Consider the following 27,125-nt stretch of genomic DNA (forward strand, 5'->3'; position numbering starts at 1 on the left):
CTTTCCTCGTCCTTCTCCTCCTCTTCTATAAACTCCTTCATGGTTTCTCCCCCTCCTCCTCCCCATCCCCGTGCCTCTCCTCCTCCGTCCCCCCCTTCCAAGGACTTAAGGTTCGTGCAAGGTTAATGAGTTGGGGGGGGTGTGGAGGATAAAGGGGAGAGGGCGCTAGTGTATCTTAGATGTTTGCTTTGTGTTTTGTTTTGGTTATCTGTGAAGAATATGTAGGTGTCTTTTTTTGCTTCTTCGTCGTTGTGTTTGCTGTTACTGGCTGTTGTTGTTGTTGGTGGTGGTGGTGGTGGTGGTGGTCTTGTTTTTTTTTTGTTACTGTTGTTGTTGTTCTTTTTCTTCTTTTCTCTTTTGTTTTTCTTCTTCCTTTCTCTCTCCTTTTTTCTCCTTTTTTTCTTTTTTTTAATTTTCTTCTTTTTCATCTTCTTTTTCCTCCTCCTCTTCTTCTTCCTCTTCCTCTTCTTCCTCTTCCTCTTCTTTTATCCTTCTCATTTTCATTATCATTCTCCTCCTCCTCTCCTCCTCCTTTGTTGTTGTTTTGCTGGTGGTGGTGATGGTGGTTGTTGTTGTCGTCCAGAGTGGCACCCTCATTATTATTATTTTCTCTTACATAATTTCCAGATCCGCTTACACGTCTTATCTTCATGAGCCTATTTGACTTGCTTGCTGTATTCATTATCTTTAATTAGGCCTACTCATATGCTGGAATAATTAATTGCACGCTATTTTTTGCCTCCCACTTTCCTTCCCTCCCATCCCTCCTTCTCTCCCTCTATTCCTCCCCGATCCTGGCGCTAGCAAGGGAGAGAGTTGGGGGGAGACGAGGGTGGAGAGGAGGGGTGAAGGTTCGGGAATGGGTGGGTGGGGGAGGCGCCAGAACTAGCCAGAACTAGTATCAAAATGGCTTTCAAGAATAGTTAGTCTGTCTGTCTGTATGTCTTGTCTGTGTGTCTTGTCTCTTTGTCTCTGTCTTTCTTTTGACGACTGGGTGTGGTTCGCCTCCTCCTCCTCCTCCTCCTCCTCCTCCTTTCCTCTCATCTATTGTTCATCATATTCCTCCTTCCCTATCGTGGTTTGCTCCTATCAGTCTTTCCTATCCCCTTATCTTCGTTATTCTGTCCAGCTATCGTCTGTCATCTAATCTATCTATCTATCGGTGCATCTGTCTGTCTATCTTTGTCTATCTTTATCTATCTATCTATCTTTCTCCCTCTCTTCCTCCTCCTCCAACTGTCCATCTTCTCTTCCTTTGTTCCTTCTTACTCCATTCGTCCTCCAATCGCTTCTTCTTTCCTTTATTTCTTCCTCCTCCTCCTCTCTGTTCCTCCTCTCAGCCTCAATCCATTTCCTTCCTTCCTATTCCTTCCCTTTCTATATCATATTTCTTCTTTCGTCCTCCTGCTCTCTCCTTCCCATGCTCCCACCTATTGTCTTCCTCCTTATTCCCTCCTTCATGTTTCTCCCTCATTCTCTTTTTCTTCTTTACCTCTTTCTACAACTTCTTCTTCCTTGATCTTTCTCTAACCACTTCTTGTTCTCCTCCATTTCCTCTTTTTTTTTTCCTACCTCCCAGTCTTGTTCATGCTTTCCTCCTCTTTCTTTCATCTCTTCCTCCATTTTTTTTCTCTTTCCTTCCAGTGTTTCTATGCTTTCCTTTCTTCCCTTCTACCCTATTTCACTCCTGTCTCTCCTCCTTCAAGTCTTGTTCCAGTCCTCCCTCTCTTCTTCTCTCCCCCCTTTCCATTCCTCTTTCCTCCCCTTTCTTCCTGTCTTGTTCCTTTGCCTCCCTCCCCTCCCCTTCTTACATCCCTCCCTTTTCTCCCAGTCCCTCCTGTCTTGTTTCTATGCCATCCTCACCTCCCTCCCTCTTACCTCCCTCCCTCCCTCCCTTTGTAGATGTCGCCCTAGATTGGGGATTAAGAGTTTAAGGTTCCTCGGTATTTTTTCTGCCTCCCCACTGTTGTCTATTAGCTGCCATTCTCTCTCTCTCTCTCTCTCTCTCTCTCTCTCTCTCTCTCTCTCTCTCTCTCTCTCTCTCTCTCTCTCTCTCTCTCTCTCTCTCTCTCTCTCTCTCTCTCTCTCTCTCTGCAAAAAAGCGTTTCGCATAGAAAAAAAAATAAATAAAATCACCGCCTTTAACGAGATTTAGAATTTGTGGTGGTGATAATCAGGTTGGTGGTGACGGTGGTGGTGATTATAAAGGTACTGGTGATGGTGACTGGAAATGTGGTGTAGCGTTTGTTTTGGTGATATAGTGATGTTAATGGTAATTATAATGGTGGTGTTAGTGATGGTGTTAGTTATGAATGTGTCGTTTTTTTTATGGTGGTGGTGGTGGTCTTAATTGTGGTGTAGCACTAATTGGTTGTCATTGTAGCAGTGGCGGCGGCTGTTATGTGTCTTAAGGTGCCTGTTTCTCCTGCACTCCTCCTACCTGTGCACCACCTGAAGCTTTTAAAATCCACAGGCATTCACACTTGTACACTTAAATAATTCCCTTAAGTCACCTAATCCCAGTTTCTCCTCTCTTAATCTTCTGCTAAACCTTTTCCCTTTAATTCCCCATAGACGGCCCCTCCCACTCCCTTATCCAATAGGTAGTGTTGGTATCCTGTCGTGCCAGTCAGCCAGTCAATCAGCCAGTCAGTCGGTCAAGGGCGGGGCCGTGTAGGGGGGAGTGATGGGAAGGCGGCTTTTGAGGGAGGTGTGGTGTGGAGGAGTGCTAGTGAAGGCTTGTCAGGGCTGATCTATTTCTGCGTCAGGTGTGATAAGGGCGGTGTAGAGGTGAAGGGAAGGATTTAGGCTGGTTTAGGAAAAGGGGAGTGCCGAAAGGAAGGGGAAGAGAGATTGGGAAGAGAGGAGCTGAAGGGAAGGGGATGAGTTTGTAGCGGAGAGGAATTGGAAGTACAAGGCAGAGAATTAGGAGTGGTGGAGGGTAGGAAGATACAGGCGTGTGGGAGGAATCGGGGAAGTTTAATTATAATGAGCCGTGTGAGGTGTGGTTTTATGCCAAGTAGAAAGACATTTATGAGAAAAAATATGAACTAGATGTGAAAAAAAAAGTATATATTAACTAAAAGAAAAACTAGCAAAATAACATGGCAAGTGAGGAGGAGGACGAGAATGAACAGAAAGAATCCCAGAGAGAGAGAGAGAGAGAGAGAGAGAGAGAGAGAGAGAGAGAGAGAGAGAGAGAGAGAGAGAGAGAGGATAAAATATGACCACACACTGACTAATGAAGCTAAAGCAGACCTTGTGAACTATGGAAGGGGAACAAAATACCTCCCTTTAGGCTACACCCATACATCCATACTCCCATACCCCCCCTTACTTCTATCTCCCTTCCTCCCATCCTTTCTCCCTTCATAATTCCTCCCCACCCTCCATTCCCTTCCACCATTCTTCTATATACCCTCCTCCACTTCTTTCCTGCCAAACCTCTCTTCTTCCCTACATTCTTTCCTTCCTCCCTTCATATTTGCTCCCCACTCTTACCACACAGTTCCTCCGCTCCTCTTCCCTCTTCCACTCTCTCCCCCTGGTCTCTGCCCGTGAGGCGGCGAGGCGTGGTGGCGGTGGTGCTGGAGCGCGTGTGTCCCGGCCGTCCATAACGCGGGTGTGGGTCGTGATGGGTCCCTTGATGGCCACTGATACTGTAATGAGCAGGACCAGCAACCCTTGGACTGCTTGGTGCCTTAATTACCTTTTTTTTTTTTTTTTGAACGCTTTCCTTCTCCTCTTCCTCCTTCTCCTCTCCTCCTCCTCCTCTGATTTTCTCGAGTCATTGTTCGTTTCTTCCTCCCTCACAATCTTGCTCAATCTTATCTCTCTCTCTCTTCTTACTCTCCTATTTCAGCCGTTCTCTCTCTCTCTCTCTCTCTCTCTCTCTCTCTCTCTCTCTCTCTCTCTCTCTCTCTCTCTCTCTCTCTCTCTCTCTCTCTCTCTCTCTCTATTACTTCACTTACCTAAGTATTTCTTTTTTATCAATTATTTATGTGTTCTGGATGTATGTATCTTTACACAATCACCTCTTACTCTTTCTTCTTCACCTCCTCCTCCTCCTCCTTCTCCTCCATTCTTTCCCTCCCTACCTTCTCCACTTCATTCCTCTTCAGAATGTGGGTGGTCATTTCCTCACTAACAAAATAACGTTGGTAATCTTGTGATGAATCAATACCACATTCAGCCTAGCAGCCCTCCTCCTCTTCCTCCTCCTCCTCCTCCTCCTCCCCTTTCAATCTATGGGAACTTCTCATTACCTCCCCTTTGTCTCTGTCTACCCTCGAATACACCTTGATGACTGTTCCATCTAGGTAGGCAGGTCAAGGTCAGTTCAAGGTCAGATACAAGAGGGTTTAATAACTCTTTATTAAACCTCCTTCCATTAAAGTCAGGGTGGGCTGAGCAAGGCCAGGTCAGGGTCAAGGTGGCCGTGTGACCTCTATGTGTTGGTGAGGGGGAAAGGGAAGTGATGAAAAGGGATGAGTTATGGCGGATGGGAAGGTATGGGGTTGTAAGGGAGGGCATATGGTGAGGGTGGGAAAGTGTGGCACGGATGAGAGAAGGTTGGTAGGGTGAGAGAGGCAAGGATTGGAGGAGAATGGTAGGATACGGTGTGAGTGAGGCAGGGATGGGAGGAGTGTTGCATGGTGAGTGAGGTAAGAATGGAAGGGGGTGGTAGGACGTAGGACAGGGATGGGAGGAGGCTGGCAAGATGAGAGCGAGGTAGGGATGGGAGGGTGTGAGGTTAGAGTGAGGCAGGAATGGGAGAAGGAATGGCAGTGTAAGAGCGAGGCAGGGATAGGAGGAGGATTTGGGGTGAGGGTGAAGCTGGCCAAGTGTTAGGGATGAGGAGCGGGGATAAGAGGAGGAGGAGGAGGAGGAGGAGGAGGAGGAGGAGAAACTATTTGTCTTCGCCACGTCAGGATGAAACAGTGATTTTAGCATGAGGAAAACACGTCTTCACCTAACACTGTTCCTTATTTATACATCTTCCTGACCCCCACCACTCCTCACCTCCACACCAGACTCTCACTGCATTGATTCCACCACACCATTTCCCAAGAGGTCCCCCACACTACCTACAGCCTGACCTCCGAAAGCAGAATCCAATTAACCAATCAACACATGGAGCCCCTATTAGTAATGGAGGTCACCGAAATATGGGAGGTCACCGCAGTAATAGAAGTTAGTGAAGTATGGGTCGCTGAAAAGTAATGGAGGTCAAAAATAATGGAGGTTACTGGTGTAATGGAGGTCACAGAAGGAACAGAGTCTGTCAAGTATTCGAGGTAACTAAAGTTTCTGAAGTGAATAACCAATGAGTGGTGTTCTTTAGGGTCAGGTGCGAGTCAGGGGGCCTGGTGAGGGTGACTAGGGTGACCACGTGGCCCCAGGGGCAGGGAAAGGGACGCAGGTGTAGGTGTGCGGGCGCGGCTCCAGGTGTGGCGTGGCCGGGCGTGGGCGGCCACAGGGTGGAGTCCTGGCGACCCTGTGAACTCGTCCTGACCCGCCCGCCGCAGCCACCCGCCGCCGCCGCCACCACCACCACCACCACCACCACCAGCAGCTCAGTTGCTGGTGGTGCCATTATCATCATAATCATCATCATTATCATTATTATAATTATTCTTTTACTACCATTTATCACCATTGCCATCTTCTTCCACCACCACCTCCCCCCTCCTCCTCCTCCTCCTCCTCCTCCTCCTCCTCCTCCTCCTCCATTTACTAATTTTCTTACTCTCCACCACCGCCGCCGCCGCAGCCGCCACCTGCTAGCATCATCACCACTCCCAAGCTGTTGTTAATGTCACCACCACTACCACCCCCATCCCCCCACCACCACCACCACTCCGACCACCAACCCTACCACCCCCCCTAACCACCACCACCACCACCACAACCACCACCAATCTGAGCCCCAACTCCAAATCCATCTCCAGCACCATCACCTTCACCAACTCCATCTCCACCACCACCCTTACTCCCACCACCACCCTTGCTCCCACCACCACCTCCACCACCACCCCCAACCAGCCACTGTCATCACCAGCTTTATCTCGTGGTGTAGCCTTCACCTTTGTCACCATCATTAATACTCACCTCACCACACCTCCCTCTTCACACCACCACGACCACGACAACCACCACCACTACCAGGCAAAATTATTGAATACTAGGGAATTGAATTAGGTTCGAGGCAATACGTAAGGGAACAATAAGAAGTAAGTGATTACGTTACATTCATTAACCTTGTCGATATATTACACTAACGTTAATTAAGTTACGGCCCTCCAGGTGGGAAGGGATGAGTTATACTACCCTTGCCCGCCATTAATTGCCCTTTTTACTTACGGGCGCGGCTGTTAAGGGACACTGAAGGACCTGAAGGACCGCTGAAGAGAAGGATGAGAAAAAAAAAGGGAGGATGATGAAAAGGAAGTGAAAAGTGCTAGATATAACTTAAAAAGATAAACAGCAAAGAGGATAAGAAAGGAAGCAAAAGAAGAAGGAGGAAAACTGAAGAGAGAAGAAGAGAAAAGAGAAAGCTGATAAACAGAATAAAAGGACACCATAGGAAGAGATGGAAGAGAGAGTAAAGTGAGAAAGATTGGAAAGAAGTGAGAAGGAAAAAGGATTTTGAAAAAGGAGATGAAGGAGGAGAAAGAATCTGATGAAATGAGAGGAAAAGAAAATAAATATGATAAGAGGAACGGTATGATGAAAGTAGGAATGGATGAGAGAGCGAATGAGAGGAGCGATGAGGAAGAGAGGGATGCTAAGAGTACTAAGAAGTTGCAACACAGACACACACTCAGAGAGAGAGAGAGAGAGAGAGAGAGAGAGAGAGAGAGAGAGAGAGAGAGAGAGAGAGAGAGAGAGAGAGAGAGAGAGAGAGAGAGAGAGAGAGAGAGTACATAATGAAAAACAGATAAAAGAAATGAGAAAGAAGAAAGATGAGAAATATGGAACCAGCCTCCTAATTAACATGTTGACGGGGGTTACCTGGCCAGGTATGGGAGACGGGAGGAGGAGGAGGAGGAGGAGGAGAAACCTGCCCAATATAAAAATTCAGAGGAGGAAGAAGAGGAACGAGATAAATTCATCCCCACTTGTCTGTTTATTTTTATTTATCGCTTTATTTATTTTTGCAATCGTTAGGTCTGTAAATCATTTTGCCTCCTTATCTTTACACGTGTCCGCGTCAGAGAGATAATGCTACTCTTGATTTACATTTGCTTATATTCTTACGTCTTACTGTGTCTCATTTTATTAACTTCATGCTACTTGCTGCGTCACGACATTCCATTATTGTCACTACTTATTCTGCCTTGCTATCTCCTCATCCCCCCTATCTTCGCTCTTATCACACTTCTCTTCTTTAGCTCTCGTTCCATCTCCCTTTTTCTCTCTCTCTCTATCTACCTCGTTTATCTTCACATAATCACCCCCCTTTGTCACCTCCCTGGCCTCCATGACAGCTTCCCTCTCTCCCCTCTTCATCTCTCTCCACCTCCTGCCTCTCCTTTCTCCCCTCTCCACCCGGCCACCCCCTCCCTGCCTTATTAAGAAGTCGTTTGTGTCACACTGATAATTATTTGATCTAGTGGTGACCCGCATGTGTTAATTACTGGGCCGTGGTGATAACTTAATGGTAATAGTAATGATGATAATAATGATGTTAATGGTGGTTAAGGTGGAGTTGTGGTGATTCAGTGGATGCAGTAATGATGGTGGTGGTGGTGGAAGTAATAGTCGCTTATTATCAGTAGTAGTAGTGGTTGTTATGGTGGTGATTGAACGATGGTTTGGAGAAGTGCATATCAGTGTTAGCAGCAGTTATAATATCTCCAGCAGTAGTAGTTGTAATGAAAAGTAATTGTAGTAGGAGTAGTAGTAGTAGTAATAGTGGATGTTGTAGTAGTTGTGGTGTTTGTAGTACTAGTAGTAGTAGTGGTGGTGGTTATATAAGTAATGGTGATGCTGGTGGTGCTGGTGTTTTTTTAGTAGTAGTAGTGGTGTTGGTACATGTAGTAGTGGTAATAGTAATAGTGATGGTGGTGGTAGTAGTAATAATAGTAGTACGGGTGATGGTAGTAGATAGTAGTAGTAATAATAGTGTTAATTGTAGTAGTAGTAGTAGTAGCAGCAGCAGCAGTAGTAGCAGCAGCAGCAGTAGTAATAATAATCTGTGCTGTTAATAAGGAACCACACACAATATATCCTTAAAAGAAAAAAAAATTATATCAAAAAATAACAAACAGGAATACACCCCTCAAAAAATGAAATAAAAACCTTGAAAGCCTTGAAGGATAAAAATAGATAAACAAATAAATAAACAAGTAATACGAGAAACTACACCTGAAAAAAACTCATCTGCAGTATTCCTAATGAAGCACACATCGCTATTAAAGGCAGCCAGCAAGCAGCAACACCCGGGGCACCTGGCGGAGGGGAGGCGAACCAGTAAAATGAACTCAAAATCCGTAAATTACTCCCCCACTTAGCACTTTCCTGTCCCGATTCTCATGCTTTTAATAAGATCGAAAATGCGTCGGCGGGAGGGTGTGAGGGCCGCCCTTACCGCCACACGCCGCGACCCTCACCCAGACCAGCGAACATTTGGCCGTGTGTGAGCTGCAAAGACGCCTTATAAGGAAGGTGGGAGGGCGTGGGTGCAGGTGTGTGTGTGTGTGTGTGTGTGTGTGTGCCCCTTAATGCGTCCTTGGTTTCTTAAGTATGTTTCACACTGAAGTTCGTGGGTTACTTCCCTGTATTTCGTGAACCACGCACGCGTTATGCCGGTATGTGCGTATTTGCGTGTGTGTATGTGCGTATGTGTCGAGGCGATGTGGTGGTCGTTATGGGCGTGGGCGGGTAGAGGGCGTGGCGGCCAGACGAGCTATACGCAGTGCAAACGCGTCTAAGATATGCTCCCTCTCTCCCTCCCCGCCTTCCCTCCTTCCCTCCCTTAAAAAATGCGTATACGTACTTACTCTTCCATTTTAAGTGACAGTTCCAGATTACACTTCGTACTACTTCCCCTTTGCCTTTGTGCTGCTTTAGATACCTGTGCTCGCTTACCTGCACCCTCCTCTTACACCTATTACACCCTAGACGTTAATTAGGGCATTATTTTCAGGCACGATGCGTGAAATGACCAGGTAACTTAAGTAGAGTCTTATTACATTCGCTAATTTAGTTCCCATTTTTTTTTATTTCTTGCATTTTTCAATAAAGCTTCCTTACTTTTCTCCTTCGGCTGCAGGAGTAAGTGTACTAAGGTTGAAGGGAGAGAAAGAAGTTGGGGGTGGGGACGGCTAGGTAAGAGGAAGAGGGATAGAAGGATATAGGGAGAGGTGGGGTGAATAAAGGGAGGGAGGAATGCAAGGGGTGATGGATGAAAGGATAGGTAAGGAGGGGGAGAACGAGGAAGGGAGGGAGGAATGCATATAGTGAAGGGCAGACGGAATGAGAGAGTGTGTGTGTGTGTGTGTGTGTGTGTGTGTGTGTGTGTGTGTGTGTGTGTGTGTGTGTGTGTGTGTGTGTGTGTTTCAGGAGAAATAAAAAATGTATGAAGGGAAGAAGGAGGGTACTGATGAGGGAAGAAAAGAATGAAAGAAGGTACATTTTCAAGAGGAAGAAGAAAGGAAAGAAGAGAAAAATGGAAAGTAATCGAACATAAAAAAAAACAATGGAAAAGAACAGAGGTAGGAAAAAAGAGATGGAAGAAAATTGAGTGGTAATGGATAAGTAAACAAAGAATATATCGGAAAGATAAATATGAGGAATGAAAATAAAAGCCGAAATAAAAAAAAGAAGGTTAAAGAAGAATGAGGAAGGTACGGGATAAGATAAACAATAAAAAAATATATATATACTCGTATACGAAGAAAAATAAAGAAGAGAATGAGAGAAGAGGAATGGGAAGTGGTAACAAAAGACAAACCAAAAAGAAAATACAAAACTGAAGGATGAGGAGGAAGAAAGAGTTGAAGAAGAGATAAGTGACATAGAGGGAGGACAGGTAGAGGAGAGAACACGAAGGGCGAAAGGGAGTGAGAGACGGAGGGAGTAAGGAGGGAGAGTGAGGTCCGGAGAAGAGAAGGGAAGGTAGTAGAGAAGGATGATGGACGCAGACATAGCGAGGATGATGATGCATGGCGAGGCGAGGTGAGGAGAGGAGGGAATGCAAATGAAAGAGAAAGGAGGATAATAAACCAAAGCAAAGGAAAAGGGGGAAAATTAGACAAGAAAAAACAAGCAAATAAGTGGAATACACACACACACACACACACACACACACACACACACACACACACACACACACACACACACACACACACACACACACACACACACACACACCTTTTAGTAGACAATGCAGGTGTGATTTGTTTTTATTAATTTCGCACCTGTTGCATCTCGTAAACACCTTGAGTGCAGTAAATCAACAGGTGAGCACGAGTGTGGTGGCTTGGTCCGTGTGCTAATCAAGCCATCACCTGCAGCGGCTGTCCAGGTGATGGCCAGCCAGGTAACACGACGTCCTTATCCCAATGGAAGGTGACGGCCCTGAAAATTAATGGTTTTTAAATCGGTTTTCACAGAATTGATTTTTCTTTTACGTAAATCGTTTTTTTTATATTTTTTTCTTTGATTGAAAAAAAAAAAAACCTGTAGTAGATAAGTTTTTAATGTTGTTTATGTGTATTTTCTTTAATTTATTATGGATAAAACAAGAATATTAAAAAAGGTAGTTTTGAATGACTTATTTCAGCAGGAGATATATTTAGTACGGGAAGGAATAAGTGCATATATTAAGGCATTGTGTGTATGATAAGAATAAAAGGTTAATGATCCAGGTAAAGAGTTAATGATAAAGGTAGGTAGGGATTGATGCGAGATGTGTTTGATAGGTATGAGGGAAGGTAGATGGGTAGGTATAGGGTGTGGGTAGCGGTGTAGGGTAGGCGGCCATGATCGGGAGAGGAAGACGAGAGAGGGAAGAAAAAAGGAGGAAGATTCAGGGTAATAAAGTTTATGGCGGGTTGTTAGTGGAAATGATGGACGTGTTATCAGCGCAATGAAAGTGTTGCCTTCCCGCGCCGAGGTTATCGACTGTTTAGTGTAGCGTGTCGACCACCGGCGATACCATCCTGCCTCGTGGCGGTGGCGGCGTAGGCTGCTGCTAGACCGCCGCGGTGGTGTGGCCTGGAGCCCGGTGCCCCACTAGCTCCACCGTCTTCAATAGGCGATGCTCAATGGATGGGGATTTCAGAATTGATAACACACACACACCACACACACACACACACACACACACACACACACACACACACACACACACACACACGCACACACACACTTCTAATCTTGGAATTTTTGTCTTTTATTCAAGCAATCAACGTGCCGCAAAATACGCTGAACATTATTTTTCAGCTGTAAAAGACCAGATTATATGCATATTATTTACAGTGCATCTTTTGAGTCCTTTTTCAAGAATTATAGTCTGTCATGTATGGAGAAAGCGTGGATTGGGTAAAACGCTAATGCTCGCTTAGGTTACGTTAGGTAAGGTTAGGTCTTTGGTATAGTCTGAGAAATTTGTTATAATAGTGATGACAACAGTAATAATAAATAATAATAATAATATGTAGGGTAAGAATAAGACTTTTAGGGGCATTCCTAGTAGATTTAGTACATTATGAATTAAATCAGCTAATCTCTGAAACACACACACACACACACACACACACACACACACACACACACACACACACACACACACACACACACACACACACACACCATCAAAGAACTATCCTCTCATTGTGCCCTCAAGTACAATATCCTCATTTGCTTCCATCCCACATAAGTTATTTGTCTTCCTTCCCTCCCTCCCTCCCTCCCTCCCTTCCTTCCTCGCTCTTGTACAAGCTCATTCTCCTCTTCAGTCTAATGCATATTCACAGTCATCTTCCTTGCCATCTTTCCACTCTCCACGACCCCTTTCTCTCCCTTTTTTTCTCTCTCCTTCCTCTCACTTCCATACACTCCTCCTCTTCTTCCTCCCCCTCCTCCTCCCCCTTCTCCTCCTTCAGTACTTATCATGTAAAGTACCTCTCAACACTGTGCCTCACCAATCGCTCCTCCGCTGATCCAAATCTTAATCGACAGCTACAAATTACAAAATCTTTCCCCCTCACCTCATCCCCTTCACCTGTACTTGGACGTCAGGTGAGGGAGCGAGCGTGGGAGGGAGCGTACCTGGTGAAGCGTTGCGGTGTTGACTTTGTGGTTCCCCTGCAACACCTGAGGAAGGGGGAAAGGTGGTTTATTCGTGTATGGTTGATTGGGTTTACCTGTTACCGGATGAGGCAGGTGAGTGTAGGTAAGGAAGGATGTGTTAGTGTTGGTGGTGAAGTTGTTCATATTTCACGTCTGTCTCGTGTTGGGAGGTGTTGAAGGGTCTTTGCTATGTGTTGTGAGGTGTTTAGTGTGGGGTTTTAGTGTTGCTTGGGAGGTGAGGTGTTGCGTGTGGGTCAAGGTGATGCGTGTGTTATACTCTTTAAGGTAAGGTGACTTGCGTGGCGGGTTTTGAGTGAGGTTTGTGTTGCTTGAATGTTGAGTGTGTGTGTGTGTGTGTGTGTGTGTGTGTGTGTGTTAATGATAATGAGTGTAAACATAGTAAATTCATTCATTGTCTGTGTGTGATGATGCAGACTGAAGATGTATGTAGAGCAGGGAATCTAAAAACTAAAGTCACTTCGGTTAATGCAAAATTAAGTTTAATATAGTGAAATAAGTTTGTTTAGTCTTTAATTTCAGTTATCCATTGCATTAACACACAGTGTGTGTGTGTGTGTGTGTGTGTGTGTGTGTGTGTGTGTGTGTGAATCTAATTTCGCATTGAGATTCATTGAGACTTTGTGAGTGTTTGAAGACCGCCCTATATGTCATCTTTTTCATCAGCCATTCCTTCTTATTCTTTTGTTTTTTTCTTTCATAGTCTTCAACTAGACCTTTGTCCTTGTAAGTTTTCCCTTGACCATTTTTTTATTAGATATGCAAACACACACAGATTCTCTCTCTCTCTCTCCCTCTCTCCCTCTCTCTCTCTCTCTCTCTCTCTCTCTCTCTCTCTCTCTCTCTCTCTCTCTCTCTCTCTCTCTCTCTCTCTCCACAATTCGTTCTTCTTCTTTGCCCTTCCATCAGCAGCTGACTTCCCTACGTCACGCCTGACACGATCTTATCCCCAGACACTCCGAGTTCTTCCGCAGTAAAGGAACCGCTGAAGGAGGAGGAGGAGGAGGAGGAGGAGGAGGAGGAGGAGGAGGAGGAGGAGGAGGAGGCGGAGGAGGAGGAGGAGGAGGAGGAGGCGGAGGCGGAGGCGGAGGCGGGGGCGGAGGCAAGAGAATATGCGAGTCTCCCTCCTACGCTGTTCATTTGTCTCACTGAACATGACGTGGCGTGAGGAAAAGATGTTGTCACGTGTGTTTTGTGTGTGGAGGAGGAGGTGTGGAAGTGGTGGTGAAGGAGGAGGAGGAGGAGGTGTGGAGGAGGAGGAGGAGGAGGAGGAGGAGGAGGAGAAGAAGGAGGAGGAGGAGGAGGAGGAGGAAGTGTGGAGGTGGTCGAGGAGGAGGAGGAGGAGGAGGAGGAGGAGGAGGAGGAGGAGGAAGTGTGGAGGTGGTCGAGGAGGATGAGGAGGAGGAGGAGGAGGAGGAGGAGGAGGAGGAGGAGATGTGTTTGTTGAAGAGAATACATGCAAGGGAGTGAAGTGATGTACGTAGGTATCACACACACACACACACACACACACACACACACACACACACACACACACACACACACACACACACACACACACACACACACACACACACACACCTGTTGGTCCATGTTGCTAAGACAGGTGAACAGCGATACATATTCCTCACATCCTTATACGAGTACGTGTGTGTGTGTGTGTGTGTGTGTGTGTGTGTGTGTGTGTGTGTGTGTGTGTGTGTGTGTGTGTGTGTCGTCGTATGTCTTCGTCTTGAAAGTTAACCTACACATAAAGGTACGTATGTGCGTGTCTATGTAGATATGAATACTATATATAGTCCAACTCAACACTATCCTTCCGTGTTCTGTAAGTGCTCTCATCCTACTCCTCCTCCTCCTCCTCCTCCTTTTCCTCCTCCTCCTCCTCCTTCTCCTCCTCCTCCTTTATGAATCCACCCTTCTTTATCTTATCTTGTTTCACCACTCACCCCCACATCACCCTCTCTCTCTCTCTCTCTCTCTCTCTCTCTCTCTCTCTCTCTCTCTCTCTCTCTCTCTCTCTCTCTCTCTCTCTCTCTCAGCTCTTCTACACTTTTAATCACCTATGCCTGTCTCTTTCAACACACTCTTACCATTACATTTGGACTCCTCTCCTCTCCTCTCCTCTCCTCTCTTCTCCTCTCCTCTCTCCTCTGCTAGGCTTCCTCCTTACGTCAATGCGACAGCTGTTCATAATTACTTTACAGCTTCCTCGTGGCACGTGACCCGTGACGCAAAGCTTAACCTATAACTCAAGCATTGCAATCTAAATATAGCGTGTTATTTATTCATCTCTCTCTCTCTCTCTCTCTCTCTCTCTCTCTCTCTCTCTCTCTCTCTCTCTCTCTCTCTCTCTCTCTCTCTCTCTCTCTCTCTCTCTCTCTCTCTCTCTCTCTCTCTCTCTCTCAGCATCTACAGTATATTTATCCTCAGAATTTGCATGAAACTTGATTCTTTACCTGAGTCAGTATCAACAGAAGAGAGAGAGAGGGAGGGAGGGAGGGAGGGAGGGAGGGAGGGAGGGAGGGAGGGAGGGAGGGAGGGAGGGAGGGAGGGAGGGAGGGAGGGAGGGAGGGAGGGAGGGAGGGAGAGAGAGAGAGAGAGAGAGAGAGAGAGAGAGAGAGAGAGAGAGAGAGAGAGAGAGAGAGAGAGAGAGAGAGAGAGAGAGAGAGAGAGAGAGAGAGAGAGAGAGAGAGAGAGAGAGAGAGAGAGAGAGAGAGAGAGAGAGAGAGAGAGAGAGAGAGAGAGAGAGAGAGAGAGAGAGAGAGAGAGAGAGAGAGAGAGAGAGAGAGAGAGAGAGAGAGAGAGAGAGAGAGAGAGAGAGAGAGAGAGAGAGAGAGAGAGAGAGAGAGAGAGAGAGAGAGAGAGAGAGAGAGAGAGAGAGAGAGAGAGAGAGAGAGAGAGAGAGAGAGAGAGAGAGAGAGAGAGAGAGAGAGAGAGAGAGAGAGAGAGAGAGAGAGAGAACCCACCAGCGGTTTGCCCACGAAAGGGGATAGAAGAGGATTAAGTGGTTAAAGCTACAGTTGGATCCAGTTTCCCATAAGCTAAAGGGGATTAAGAGACACCGGATGAGGGATGAGGGGGATTAGACGGCAAGGTGCAATGCAGGTGAATGTGAGGCAGGTAGCTGATGAGGGAATACGATTTGGCTTGATAGGTGGAAACCAGAGAGAGAGAGAGAGAGAGAGAGAGAGAGAGAGAGAGAGAGAGAGAGAGAGAGAGAGAGAGAGAGAGAGAGAGAGAGAGAGAGAGAGAGAGAGAGAGAGAGAGAGAGAGAGAGAGAGAGAGAGAGAGAGAGAGAGAGAGAGAGAGAGAGAGAGAGAGAGAGAGAGAGAGAGAGAGAGAGAGAGAGAGAGAGAGAGAGAGAGAGAGAATTTGTTTGATATACCACAACTGTACTAAATTAATAAAGCGATTGTGTGTGTGTGTGTGTGTGTGTGTGTGTGTGTGTGTGTGTGTGTGTGTGTGTGAGTGTACTTATGTCCGTAAAACTGATTGAATTCTGAGCTTCGTCTTACACTGGGCATTTTTTTTTTCATTTAATTTTAATATTCAGTGAGACGTGAGGGGGAGGGGCGTGGCAGTGATCGGTAGGGGTGGGAGTCCATGGCAGGGTGATGGATGGGCGGAGGGGAGATGGATGACCCTCCCAATGGGTAAACATTGTGGTAGGAAGCTTGGCGGATGCTGGGAGGGAAGGGTAGAGTTGAGGGAGATATATTGAAGAGACACAGTAAGGATGGAGGAAAGAAGGAAAGGAAGTGACAGAGGGAGGGATAAAAGAAGGAAAGGAGGTGACTGTGTATGTGGAAGGGAGGAGGTGGAGGGAGCAACAGGGAAAGGAGTGAGAGGGGAAGGGTATTTTGAAGGAAAGCTAAGGGAGGGAAGCGTAAAACACACACACACACACACACACACACACACACACACACACACACACACACACACACACACACACACACACACACACACACACACACACACCTCTACCTAGAAACAAACAGTATATTCATCTGAAAGGTCAACTGTTCAGAATATCCTCATGAAAAAAAAAAAAAGAAAACTCAAGTAAACGGAACACAATAATGCATTCCACTCTGCACTGTCATTCAGAATGTATATTATGTAGTGTTGCTAATAAGGTGTTGCCACAAACAGATGGCGCTGGCGATGAGGCTCTGGTGTTGCTGGTGTTGATGAGGATGCGGGAGATGATAAGGTGGTGGTGATAAGCTGTGCGATGAGAGATGGGGGAGTAAGGACTGGTGGTGAGTGGATTATGGAGGAGTAGATGCTGAGAGAGAGAGAGAGAGAGAGAGAGAGAGAGAGAGAGAGAGAGAGAGAGAGAGAGAGAGAGAGAGAGAGAGAGAGAGAGAGAGAGAGAGAGAGAGAGAGAGAGAGAGAGAGAGAGAGAGAGAGAGAGAGAGAGAGAGAGAGAGAGAGAGAGAGAGAGAGAGAGAGAGAGAGAGAGAGAGAGAGAGAGAGAGAGAGAGAGAGAGAGAGAGAGAGAGAGAGAGAGAGAGAGAGAGAGAGAGAGAGAGAGAGAGAGAGAGAGAGAGAGAGAGAGAGAGAGAGAGAGAGAGAGAGAGAGAATATCAAGGTTGGAAATGTGGAAGAGCAATGATGGAAGGAAAAAAGTGGAGTGAGGGATGGTGGGGAGGAAGGGAGGATGCGATGTGAAACAGGGTGGAGTAGGTGGAGGAAAAGAGAGTGAAAGAGTGAAGGGTATTTGAGGTTCTAGAAAAAAAGTGAACGAAAATTATAAAGATAACAAATGATCAGATAACACAAGAACAAGAAAATGCTAAAAATAGTTTGAGATTTCATGAGATTTTGTTTATAGAAGAACCTCACTTTTCATCATTTTGTCATCCCCCTCTTCCTTTGCACCCGTCCAAACACACCACTTATTTTTCTCCCCCACCCTTTTGCCATCACCGCAACCCTTCCTTCCTCCCTTCCCCCTTCCTTTCCTTCCTTCCTGAATCTTAAACACACAAGACACATTTACTGTAAACCTTCTTGAGAGTTTCTTGACGAGCTTCTGGTGGGGTGAGCGTTCGTGTGTGTGTGTGTTTGTAGTTGGTTTGGTGATCACACACATCATTCAGCAGGAAGGAAAATTTAGTACCGATGTGTTCCTTCGTCTTGTTTAGATGTTGTGTGTAAATTATCTCTCTCTCTCTCTCTCTCTCTCTCTCTCTCTCTCTCTCTCTCTCTCTCTCTCTCTCTCTCTCTCTCTCTCTCTCTCTCTCTCTCTCTCTCTCTCTCATGACCTGTGCTCAGTGTTTGTCTGTCCTTTGTGTGTGTGTGTGTGTGTGTGTGTGTGTGTGTGTGTGTCATGGATTGTCTAGACAGCTGTTTCTTGTTTTTACTGAATTTTATTTGTTTGTTTTTTTGCATTCTTGTGATTCTCTCTCTCTCTCTCTCTCTCTCTCTCTCTCTCTCTCTCTCTCTCTCTCTCTCTCTCTCTCTCTCTCTCTCTCTCTCTCTCTCTCTCTCTCTCTCTCTTTTTTCATGTCTACTGTTAAGTTATTTAGAATTTCCTGCATTTCTTTAAGTAATTTCAGTTACATATCTTCCTTTCTCTAACTTTATCGTTTATAACTTAATTTCTATACAACGTTTTTAGCTAACTTTTATTCCCATTGTATATTTCATCCTCACCTATTTCTGTTTTTTTCTTTTATTGATAGGAAGTTCTTTAACAAAAAATTTCCTTCCTTTATATACTATTTGCTTCATGACATTAGTTCTAACTTTTTTTTTCTTTTTTATATATGTTTTCCTACAGACCCGACCCTTTTCCTTCAGTCTTCTATCTTTATCCTGGCAAAGTTTCATGGGCAAGCGTGCGAAGGAGGGGAATGAGAAAGGGAGGGATGGAGGGAGGGAAGGAGGCAAATAGTCCCAAGGGAGGGAGAGGTCTTGGTAAAGTCAACACTCTTTACTGGATGTTCGTGTAAATGACTCGTGTGTCACTTGTGGGTGTTGGTGTTGAGGGCTGAGGCTTACATTATCTGGGAAAGGGTGACGCGGGGGTGAGGGAGTGTTGAGGTGCGGCCAGGTCTGTGTGTGTGTATTTGAGTATGTGTTAAAATGGACTGTTAAGGTCGTGTGTGTGTGTGTGTGTGTGTAAGTGTGTGTGTCTGTGTGTGTGTGTGTGTGTGTGTGTGTGTGTGTGTGTGTGTGTGTGTGTGTGTGTGTGTGTGTGTGGTCTCTGTAAGAAAAGACTGCCAAATTTACTGTTGTGGTCATTCTTAGATAAGATTAAGAAAGAAATACTTGCATGGTCACATAAAAAGAAGAAGTCGGTCTTGTATTTTCTGGGGTACATGACTCTGGGACTGTAGTAAAAATAATGAATTAAATATTTAAAACTCTCTAGCTGATTATGAGTCATTTGTTTAATTAGTTTTACTTTCTTTTCAGGTAAGTCAAGCCACGTGTCCACTACAAGACAGGAAAGACGTAAGTATTAACAATATCAAGAGGAAGATTGTAAAAACAAACAAATTTACGCTTTATACATGAAAGATTAAAGAAGGTAGAAAGAAAAGGAGGAAGGAAGTAAAGACAACTGTTTTAATATACAGATGAAGTACACGAGGAGGAGAGAGAAGGAAAATAGTCTTAAACTGTATTTCCTTAGCTGCTTATATATTATTTGCAACGTAAGAAATACAATGTTCTCCGTAATGTATGTTTTACAATGAAATTTGTTATAACTTTCCTTTATTCGTATATAGTGTAATTTCCCTCATCGGGCACGTTTGATCCCCTCTCCACGTCTTGACTCATCCACGTTAATGATCTGTTTTCTCCAGCAAGTCTGTGGCACTCCAGATCACCTTCCCACCTGTCCCGCCGCGTACCCTTCATGCAGCCCCATGATGCCATTCACACCCTTCCCATCCCTTCCCTTCCCACCCTGGCATCCTGTGTGTCTCTTGCATCCTGTTTTCCTATTCTCTCGCTTTTCACGTGTTTGCTGCAAAAAAAAAAAAAACGGTATTGTTATGAATTGCAAAACGTTATTTCTTGTTTTTATTGACTAATGTTACTTAATACTTTATTTCTTGTGCTTTTATTGACTAGTGTTACTTAATACTATCTAAATATTTTTCCTTGTTTGTGAACAGGCCTTCTTTTCCTGTGCGCGCGCGCGCGTGTGTGTGTGTGTGTGTGTGTGTGTGTGTGTGTGTGTGTGTGTGTGTGTGTGTGTGTGTGTGTTGCAAGACCAGTGGCTGTGGGTCATTGAAAGAGAGTGAATGTAGCGTAGCGCGCGTGTGGAGATGGTGTTGTTTGGGTGTGGAGAGGGTGTTGGTGGCGGGGTGTCGGGTGGGGTGCTGACGGAGGGGTGGCGGTGGTGATGGTGTTGGGGAGCAGGAGGTCAGACAGTTACTGAAGCTGCCGTGACCGTTTTGAGAACCAACAGACTAATGGGTCTACCACGCTGGCCTGAGACGTGCAGAGAGAGAGAGAGAGAGAGAGAGAGAGAGAGAGAGAGAGAGAGAGAGAGAGAGAGAGAGAGAGAGAGAGAGAGAGAGAGAGAGAGAGAGAGAGAGAGAGAGAGAGAGAGAGAGAGAGAGAGAGAGAGAGAGAGAGAGAGAGAGAGAGAGAGAGAGAGAGAGAGAGAGAGAGAGAGAGAGAGAGAGAGAGAGAGAGAGAGAGAGAGAGAGAGAGAGAGAGAGAGAGAGAGAGAGAGAGAGAGAGAGAGAGAGAGAGAGTCTTATTTCTTTATCCCATTTGACAACGGCTAATCATTCATAATACAGCTACAAAAATACGTTAACATGATCACTGGAATAATTAAGATGTAGCTTACAGTTTACAAGAAAGTAATCGTGCAAAACTGGATACTTCAAATATGTAATAGTTTAATAATCGCTTAGAATGACATGTTAATTACAGCCCAAATCAATCGTTCATGAAGAAATACACTCGTAAATTTATATTGAAGTAATTGCTGAAAAGAAAACTATCCATTACACAATTACAGTAAATGGAAAACAAGGTAGAAATTATAACAGTATAGTCTGATATTTTATTAAACTGCAACTAATGTAGAACGGTGTAGTAAATGCATTGTGTAATTCTGGAGCCACTGTGTTGTATTTCTTGAGCATCTGATAGTGCGTATGATACAGTCACTCGAGAAGAGCGTTCAGTATGATGCTCTAGATTCTAACATGTAGAATTAGAGAGAGAGAGAGAGAGAGAGAGAGAGAGAGAGAGAGAGAGAGAGAGAGAGAGAGAGAGAGAGAGAGAGAGAGAGAGAGAGAGAGAGAGAGAGAGAGAGAGAGAGAGAGAGAGAGGGGGGGGCGCAGGCACTGACTGACTGACTGACTGACTGACTGACTGACTGTAGTCAGAGTGCTGTCTTGCATTTTCTCTACTCAAGCCGCGAAGACAATGAAACATTAGCATAATAATTCTTTAAGAAATTACATTTAACCTTGTGTGTGTGTGTGTGTGTGTGTGTGTGTGTGTGTGTGTGTGTTAGGGTCATGCCTGGAATATGTCTGTTTTCCTTGTTTTCTTCCTTATTTCCTACTTTTATTCGTTTCCCTCACCTATGATGCAAGCACGTTAGCACCAAAATACTGCCCGGGGGGAACAGCGTGTTGATGTGGCTGGTTGTGAAATGCTGAATATGTTGCTTTTATCATCTTTACCATGCAGCCTTATGGTGAAATCCTGGTGCTCTCACTTTGTCATTTTCCTTGTTTGCTTTTGTTTGGGGAAGTTTGTGTTTTGCGTACTTGAAAATGCTTGATTCTTTTGTGTGTTGTTTTCTTTTAATTTGGATAGTTTAAAATAGTGGTTAGGTTGCTCAGTATTAGCATAACAGTATGGTATCATATTTAGTGGGAATGTTTTGTTGTAGTAATTTAAGTAGTCTATAGATGATGTATGTGATGACCTCGTCTACTTTATGGTGAAGTGTAAGATACCAGTGATTATTGTAAGTAGATACATAGAAAAAAAAATACCGTGTTTCTCCGGTATCCAGCAGGAAATGAGGCAATCAGACCAGCTCCCGGACATGCCTCTGGTGACGTGAGAGAAAGAACACTACTGGTAATTATCTCCACTGGTGTGAATTGCAGGAAAACACCTAATAGAACTCCCCATTTCATCCTCCTCTCTTTTCCCTCTTTCCTCCCGCCGGTGAAAAGATATTAACCTTAGGCAACACAATCTATCTCTCTCTCTCTCTCTCTCTCTCTCTCTCTCTCTCTCTCTCTCTCTCTCTCTCTCTCTCTCTCTCTCTCTCTCTCTCTCTCTCTCTCTCTCTCTCTCCCCGCCGGTGAAATTATATTAACCTGACGTAACACAAACTCTTACCTATTCCGGCTCTTCCTTTTGCTCTCCCTTACTTAACCTGCATCCCACACCCTCACCGCCGCCGCCTCATTACCATAGGTGCAGGTGACGCCCCTCACGACCCGCCCAGACCTGCAGTGGGGTGTTAAAGAAGCGCCTTGACCTCTTCCTTGACTCCCGTGATCTCATTGACCGCCGCGCCACACGTGTTGTCTCCCTCACGCGGATGTCTCTTGGTACTCTCAGCCTCCACGTGACCGAGAATTAAAGAAGAAATAAAATCACGCCTTTAATTTTGTGTTCGTCACTGATGTTCATTAGTTCCCCTGTAGCATAATTTTAGCCTAGATTCTCGCCCTTGTTGAGTGTTAAGGCTTATCGACGTGGAATTAAGTGAAATGTTTATCTGACGTGGACTTTACTTATGGCTATCTTCCACAGATTAAGGTGTAGGAGAGAGATAAGGAAAGGATGATAATAAATGAAGAGGAAGGGCAAAAGAATAAGAAGAAAAGCTGGATCAAAGGAGGATACAAGAAAAAAAAATATTTAAGAAAAAGGAGGAAAATAAGAAAAATAAGTAGAAGGTGAAGAAAGTAAGGAAACGTAGGGAAGGACAGGAAAATAGGGAAAGAGAATAGGGGAAGATAGATAAAGACGAGGAGGGAATAAAAAAAAATATGTGAAGGGTAATAAATGAAAGGTCAGGGCAGGAGAACAAGAAGGAAAGCTAAGGGAGAGGAAAATACAAAAGAATATAGAAGAAAAAGAGGAAAATAATAGGAAAATGCGTAAGAGCAGATGAAGAATGTAAGGAAACGTAAGCAAGGATAGAAGGAGAATAAGGGAACATAGATAAAAACCAGGGAATAAAAAAAAATATGGAGGTTAACAGTAGTCCTAAGAGCACCTGACTTTGTACATGACCTTCACCTGTCCGGGCCAAATTACCTGTACCTGTGATCCCCCGTGGCAGTTGTGCTTGTTAGATCGAGGAAGCATCGTTATAGAAATCTTATTGGGCAGGTAAATGCACCCTGCCTCAGTCCTGTGTCACCTACCTGTATTTACAAGTTAATTAAAGTGTCTCTTTTATCCAGGTGAGGTGTGATAAGGCAGAGAGATTCCTGCACACCTGGGGGACTATATCTCTTTGTAGTGTTAAATCGAAGTGTTAAGAAAACCCTTGTTACGTCTCTGCTTATGTGGGTTCGTATGTATTGTTAGATAAAGGCACAACTTGTTTCTTTTATTTGGCTTTTATTGACTTTATTTGTTTCTTTTCTTCCTGCTTTATGTTATTTAGTTTTTTTTGTATTTTTTTTTTTTTGCTTGTGTAATGTTTTTTTTTTGTCATTTTCCACCGGTTAGTTTTTATCTTTTCCTCCTTTACCGTGTTTGTCATCCCATTCCTTTATTTCACTGCTTTATTTATTTGCTTTGCTTTTTTTTTTTTTTTTGTATTTCTATATAGACAATTTTGCTTCTCTTCTACCTATTAATTTTCTTCTTTTCCCGATTTTCTTATTTATCATCCTATTCCTCGTCTCAGTCTGTATCCTGTTCCTTCCTTCCTCCTTACCTTCCGTTCAGTTTGCTCTTTTTTCCTCCCTGCTCCTCCTTATCTTATTTATTCTCCCCCGCTTCTCTCACCCATTCTCTCTCTCTCTCTCTTCTTATCCTTTGCTCTTGCTTCTCTCCCAGCTCATCATTTCTGAGTGTCGTTCTGGGCCATATTTTTTTCTCTCGTAATCTCGTGTTGCTTCTCCATTAATAAGACCGCAACAAAGTAACTCTGGACCACAAGGCATATCTTCATCTCTTATAAACACGTTCTTCCAGCTGTATAAAGCCAGTTGTTTTGTCACACATCTGATCGTGGCGCTGAACCAGTCTCTCTGTGAACAGGTAGCTTCAGGGTCTTGGGAGCGTCCGTCTTGCTTGCTTGTGTGTGTGTGTGTGTGTGTGTGTGTGTGTTGGTGGTGGGGGGGGAGGGATTTGCAGGGAGGGGGCCGAGTGAATATCTTTTGTACTACACACACACACACACACACACACACACACACACACACACACACACACACACACACACACACACACACACACACACACACACACACACACACACACACACACACACACACACACACACACACACACACACACACACACACACACACACACACACACACACACACACACACACACACACACACACACACACACACACACACACACACACACACACACACACACACACACACACACACACACACACACACACACACACACACACACACACACACACACACACACACACACACACACACACACACACACACACACACACACACACACACACACACACACACACACACACACACACACACACACACACACACACACACACACACACACACACACACACACACACACACACACACACACACACACACACACACACACACACACACACACACACACACACACACACACACACACACACACACACACACACACACACACACACACACACACACACACACACACACACACACACACACACACACACACACACACACACACACACACACACACACACACACACACACACACACACACACACACACACACACACACACACACACACACACACACACACACACACACACACACACACACACACACACACACACACACACACACACACACACACACACACACACACACACACACACACACACACACACACACACACACACACACACACACACACACACACACACACACACACACACACACACCTGGCAGCCACAGTATCAAATATTGTTCCTTAGTGTCAATGTATACTTAAGATGTCGTATGCGTGTTAGTATATAAGTTAATCTGTAACATGTGAATTTTTAGCTGTAAGGCTGCAAGATTAATAAACCGATTATTATTATTATTATTATTATTACTACTACTATTATTATTATTATTATTATTATTATTATTACACACAGACACACACACACACACACACACACACACACACACACACACACACACACACACACACACACACACACTTGCTTTATCTTTTGTAGGCTTGATTAGACCCCGAGGCAATCTTTCACAGAGGAAGAAAACACACACACACACACACACACACACACACACACACACACACACACACACACACACACACACACACACACACACACACGGCTCAAGGGACATGCCAGTGACACGCCCCTTTCCTTACATACGCCAGCACAAAGGTAGGGGACGCACGTGAGAGGTAGAGGGGCGTAGGACCACACACTGGTGAGGTCATCTCGTCAGTGGCAGGTGCACTGGGAGGGGTGGACAGGTAACCCTCCAGTACTCCTCATGGGGCGACCACGTGTGTAGAAATGCCTCTGTACTTAGCCATATTAGGTCAAGTTACCTGCATTCCTCTAACGAACCTCAGGTAGGATGCAGGTGTGTTTGGTTTTAAGGAATGTCATGTGTTTGGTGTGTTAATGAGAAATGGAATGGTAGTTTTGCGTAAAGGTTTTGGTGTATAGCCTTTAATCAGCCTCAGGTAAGTGTGGCAGGTGTGTCTTGCTTTCAGGAATGTAATGTGCGTGGTTTGCTGTCTCGATGGGGACGGGACAGTCATTTAGTATAGCATTTTCTTTTTCTCCTCCTACCTCTCGGCGCCACTCCGTCGGTAGCGGGTGCGTGTGTTGCAGTGGCGGGTGTGTGTCGGCGCAGCAGGAGGCGTGGCGCACGTGTTGGTGGGGCTGAGGGGCGACGGGTGGCGTGTTCCTCCGGCAGGGCTCCAACTCGCCTCCGCCAGATAGAGATCGCGGCGGACTCTGGGATGAGATGACAGGAGGGAGGAGGTGCGGAGGCAAGGCTCGCTCCGTCCCCGCCTCCTCTCTCTCCTCCAGGCGTGTGAGGGGCGCTGGGAGTTTTGTAACGATTATGCCTCAGGATGCGAGGTGTGTTTTGCGATGGTAACGTTGATGGTATTAATGATAACGACAATGGAAGCTTTTATGGTTAGAATGACGGATTAGGACTAAGAAAATATTATACGGTACTCTTTATTTCGCGGTGTGACTGTCCCTGTCTTGTACAATAATGTTAATTGTGATGATAGTATTGCAAGACCGTAATAATAATAATGACAGTGAAAATTGTTGAAATCAGAACATGTTGTTTTATTTGCAGAGGCGCGTCATATACACTGCCACAGGCATACTGAGGCGCGGAGGAAAACTTGTCATTACAGTGGAAGCAGAGCGTCAAAGGTGCTGGCGTACAGGGCTAGTCAAAAGTTCCCATACAACTATGGAAACATTTTATTTATAACTCAAATTAATTAATAATACCTGTGTTCAGTTCCTCTGGTGAAATCACTGAGCGTGTTCGACATTGTTACTGTGAGAACCCAACGACACTCCCCATTCGCTTGTAACACACAACACATTTGTATGGAGACTTTTGCTTCACTCTGTATTTGTCAGAAGTAACTAAGATATCTGAATTCACTCTCTGTACATCGGTATGTCCAGTCACACATTATAGCGGTGTGCTTAATATGCTCCGGCTCTAAATTGTTACTAGTTTTCACTTCTGATTTAACTGTGTATGTAGGAATGTGAATCCACGATGGCAGTTTGCCTTATGCTGCACTGGGCTTTACTGCACACGCGCTGCTGACTAGGAGTGTTGAGGCAATAGAGTGCACCACTTTATAGGCATGTCTTTGTAGAATGAATGTCTAATGGATGTCCAATGAAGAGAGTAACTCTAAACTGGCGGTGTGATATACAAGTCCTCCTCCAAAGGTAAGAATATTGTCAGTGGGCTTTATCATTAGCTTTGCCGAGTGAGGTCAGTAGCTGTAGTGCGGTGGTGTAATATATATCTCTTGTCAGGATTATGGTTAATGGACCGAGATGCGTCCGGATCATTTTTCATCAAGGGAGTAGCAAGCATAGAAATTAAGAGCACCCCAAATTGAGCTTCATGCAGCCCTTGTAGTGCCACACAAGCTTATCTCTTGACCCTGAAGCTCCCTGGGCACCGTTTAGGGCACAGAGAGGGGGAGGGGCAGCAACAGCACTCTTGAAAGCTTGTTTACATCAGTTTGTGTCTCACCAAATCATTCCGCCAATGAGAACACGTCCTGGTCTCCCCTGCCTCCCTCATTGGTCACTTGTTAGGCTAATGAGGCGTGAGTGAGTGATGCCTTAGGTGTGTCGTGGCGGCGAGGCAGGTAAGGAGGATGGCAGTGGGGTGACTGGGTGTGTCAAGACGTGTGTTGTGCGTATAGGACGGATGTGTCTTTGGCGCTAATGGGCAAGCTTACTTATTGTCTGGGCTTCGTTATCACTGTTGTTCCTCTCCCTCTTTGTAAATCCTTTTTCTCGTCGTGATTACCATTGTCATTTGCTTTCTCTAATTCCTGGCCACCTCATTAGCATCGTCTTTCACCT

At 45.1% G+C, this 27,125-nt stretch overlaps 1 protein-coding gene across 6 annotated transcripts in view; it reads left to right on the forward strand.

Annotated features, from left to right (window-relative positions):
* Positions 1-26,730, forward strand: part of LOC135105827 (uncharacterized) — a 61,955-nt gene extending 35,225 nt beyond the window's left edge. For 5 of the 6 annotated variants that reach the window (XM_064014428.1, XM_064014430.1, XM_064014426.1 and 2 more), the window contains exon 3: positions 25,353-26,730. In XM_064014428.1, coding sequence (XP_063870498.1) covers positions 25,353-25,510 — 158 coding nt within the window. In that variant the 3' untranslated portion in view covers positions 25,511-26,730. Of the gene's footprint in view, positions 1-18,750; positions 19,570-25,352 lie in introns of those variants that run through there. The other variant, XM_064014431.1, reaches the window with a different exon arrangement.
* The last annotated feature ends 395 nt before the right edge of the window (positions 26,731-27,125 follow it).

Source organism: Scylla paramamosain, chromosome 12, assembly GCF_035594125.1.
Source record: "Scylla paramamosain isolate STU-SP2022 chromosome 12, ASM3559412v1, whole genome shotgun sequence".
Lineage (NCBI taxonomy): Eukaryota > Metazoa > Arthropoda > Malacostraca > Decapoda > Portunidae > Scylla > Scylla paramamosain.